The sequence below is a fragment of the Ruditapes philippinarum genome, unplaced genomic scaffold, assembly GCF_026571515.1.
Source record: "Ruditapes philippinarum isolate M1 unplaced genomic scaffold, ASM2657151v2 ctg15509_1_1_1_1, whole genome shotgun sequence".
Classification (NCBI taxonomy): domain Eukaryota; kingdom Metazoa; phylum Mollusca; class Bivalvia; order Venerida; family Veneridae; genus Ruditapes; species Ruditapes philippinarum.
In genome coordinates, this window is record NW_026866603.1 from 31,160 (window position 1) to 34,572 (window position 3,413).

General features: G+C 27.9%; 1 protein-coding gene across 1 annotated transcript; it reads right to left on the minus strand.

Moving 5' to 3' along the window:
- Positions 1-940: 940 nt before the first annotated feature.
- LOC132733029 (dorsal-ventral patterning tolloid-like protein 1) lies at positions 941-1,997 on the minus strand. Its single transcript, XM_060719604.1, has 3 exons — positions 1,919-1,997; positions 1,280-1,483; positions 941-1,137 (listed from the first exon to the last, which is right to left on the minus strand). Exons 1-3 carry the CDS (start codon positions 1,995-1,997, stop codon positions 941-943), a joined length of 480 nt encoding a protein of 159 aa, XP_060575587.1.
- Positions 1,998-3,413: the final 1,416 nt, after the last annotated feature.

The window sequence follows — 3,413 nt, forward strand, 5'->3', positions numbered from 1 at the left end:
AACCTTATGACTAAACAATAACAAAAGCATGTAAGGTTTAAACGTTTTATTCAAAACATTTACTGTGGTTTATCAACATTTTTAAGATATTTCAAGAAGTTGTATATAGTAAATGTACATAAAGAACGTTTCATCTGAAATATATCTCTTTTAATTATCTTTCTTGAACTTAGAAAATTGTTGTTGTTTTTCATCCACTTGGTAACTTCTGCGCCTGCGGCCTGATTTTCCAGACTAAAATTTAAAAAAAGTGATGAAGTTTTTAAAGTGTTAGAAGTAGCCATAACCAACAATATTTACACAGCCTTTATAACAATTCTAAATAAAAATGATTCTAAATAAAGTTTAATGAACTAATGAGAATTATTTTGTGCAAAGGGGTCTGTTGGGTATATTCATTATTATTTATTTTAAAGATTTAAACTTTTGATGCCAGTATCATTTTAAAAGTTTATTTTTCAATACTTCAACACGAACACGAATATCAACTCTTGACAATTACTTAAAACATATATAATACGTTTTATATGTCCAAATATATCCGTAAATGGACAGATACAAATTCTTTATTCAAATACTCAGTTGTTTAAATTGATAAAATAAATGTATAAGAAAATCTCAACTTACGCCCGCTGTTTGCATTGGGGAAAAAATAAGTAATTTATTTATTGATTCATCATTAAGATACGGATAAAATACAAGTCAGATTTTGAAATACATGTAGTAAATGGCTATTACAAAGAAACACTTTCCACATTAAATAAGTGATAGCATTGTATAATATTATTTTGCTTAAAAACTGATGTAATGGAATAAATATATATCAACCTTTTATTTTAAAATTATTTTTGAACCGAACAAATTTTTCACCTCTCTTATCATTTTAATAGTAAAAAATTAAAATATGTTTATTATTTAGAGTTTGTGATAATATAATTTTTTACATACATGCGCCAGACATAGAATTAATCCTTGCTAGGAAACCTGGGAGTTGGACAGAACCATCTGTATGAAAGTAGAGGGTCATACATCGTCCTGTGCTCTTTATTTCTTCAAATGGGTAAAACTCACAATCGTAATCTTCACAGTAATAATCACCGCAATATGTTGCAATAAGGTTCTGTCCTATATATTTGCCTGGGTAAAGAAAAGAAAAACAACATATTTCATCAGATTATCCAAATACTAAAATACTAATGGTATATATGCCGATTGTAGACCAATCAGATTTTTAAAAATAAATTCTTACAAGTAGAGGTGTGTGTAGAATTTAACTTACCGTCATAAATATTGACATAATCAAAACTGTCACAGTCGCTGTCGTCTTCTAGTTGAAAAATGAAGAAGTCCAAAACAATTATGTGTTGATTCACGGTGCAGAAGGTCCATGTACAATTAAGATAATGTGGATACACATCAGGAAAGTTAGGAGTAGTAATTTCTACCTCTTTATTAGGGATTATGTCAATGTGTTCTCCACAAACTAAAATATAAAGTATATTAATTATATTACTTATCATTGTGCTCTTACTAGTAATTCAACAGAACATGACTAGTGCTGTTTGGAACTAATTTTCACCTTTACATAAAAAGTTCCGGATGATATTGTTACATCAAATGTACCTCTTCTGAATGCTGAACAAAATTGTAACTATTGGAATAATAACAAAACTTAATTTCAGTCCAGTACTGATCACTTACCAAGAACTTAGATAAATGAATATGTAAACGTCCCAGGAAATATAATAATTAACAATATACATAATAACCCTTTATGTAATTCAATTGTCTCATTATACAATTGGCTAGCACTTACGAAAAATAATTTAACATTGATTCCTATTGCAAACTTTAACATTGTCAATTTAAATAAAATATTCACTTCAATAAATGCCATAACATGATTAACAATACTCACAAACATCTGTACCATGGCTTGCATTCACTGAAGATACATAAAGTATTAATGCTATGAGAAACAAAAACACACCCTTCATCTCGAATAAACAATTTACAGAAAATAATTAATTCACTAAAAAGGTACTCCTTTCTGATGCTTTAGCGTTATGGTTCAATTTTACAGATTTACTCAATTTATTGCGAATGCTTTTGATGTGTAACAATTTGATTGGACACTTAAAATTTCCATCTTTTAATTACAACACATATTTCATTTGATTAATGTGTTAGAAAATTGAATATGATTGGTTGCTTGGATGATGGTAATTTTCAAATTTTGAAATGTATATCTATTGGTTAAAGTATGATTGTAACCAACCAATAATAAAATCTTCCTTGATAATATGTATTAAAATAAGCTTAGCAGATGTTACATACGCATGTTGTTTTACACTAATTGTAAACTTATTCCCTTTTGAATATTATTTTGCTGTTAATAGATCTACTGATCAATTGTCAAATTAGCTGAATTTGTTTTCATGTTGGATGTTAAAGGAAATGAAGGTAATTGTTTTCTATCTTTACATATATTCGTCTTGATTTACACGTGGTATGTGCAGCATGTGAATTTATAAACATAACATCAACTTTCATTTTGACTGTAGATACATTTGTGTTGTAATTTTACCTGTAAATATTATAAAATTAACATTGATTCAAGGTAACGTTCGAGTTTGTCTTGTATCTTACGTTGAGCGAATGACACAGACAATAAATTTTGCTTAAAAGAGACAAAAGTCGCGACAATATTGCAAATTCAAAAAAAAAAAAAAACAAATGTTAAAATTTTGTTTTCGGTAAATGAGTCGTGATTATTCATTGTTGTCTATGAACTCAAGGAAACATGGACTCGAATCCAAATGAACTCGCGAATAAATCACTTCATATGAAATTTAATAGAAAATAGTTGAAATAAAATTAAGAAAATTAATTCATTACAATATAGGTAAATTAAATTTGATTTAAAGGTCTACCAATTAAGCCCCAGTATGCTTTTACTTTTTATTTCTGATATCCCATTATATAGCGTCTGAACATTTATTATGGTCAATCGCTGAATCAGCTAATGATTCCTTATCATTTTTGGCAATTAGTACAATTTAAGTAATTTAGTATTAGTAAAGAAGTCAAAATACTGCTTTGTTTACATTTTGTTACTTTTATGACAAATGATTCCACATTTTGCTATACTTATTTTAGCCATAAACATCTTACAAGCTACAGAGCTACACAAGATATGTTTGTTCTTTCTAAAGAATGGAAACTTTATCTCAATCTGAGGCATAAATGAAGTTATTTGATTAAATATACATGTCGATGACAAGTTTATAAGCGATTTTTAAGATGACTGTCCCGTCAACTAGCATATTCTTAAAACAACATGCTTCTTACATTCATACTTATGTTCGAGAAAATTTAAGAAAATGTCTTTAAAAAGAAAACTTTTGTCAAGT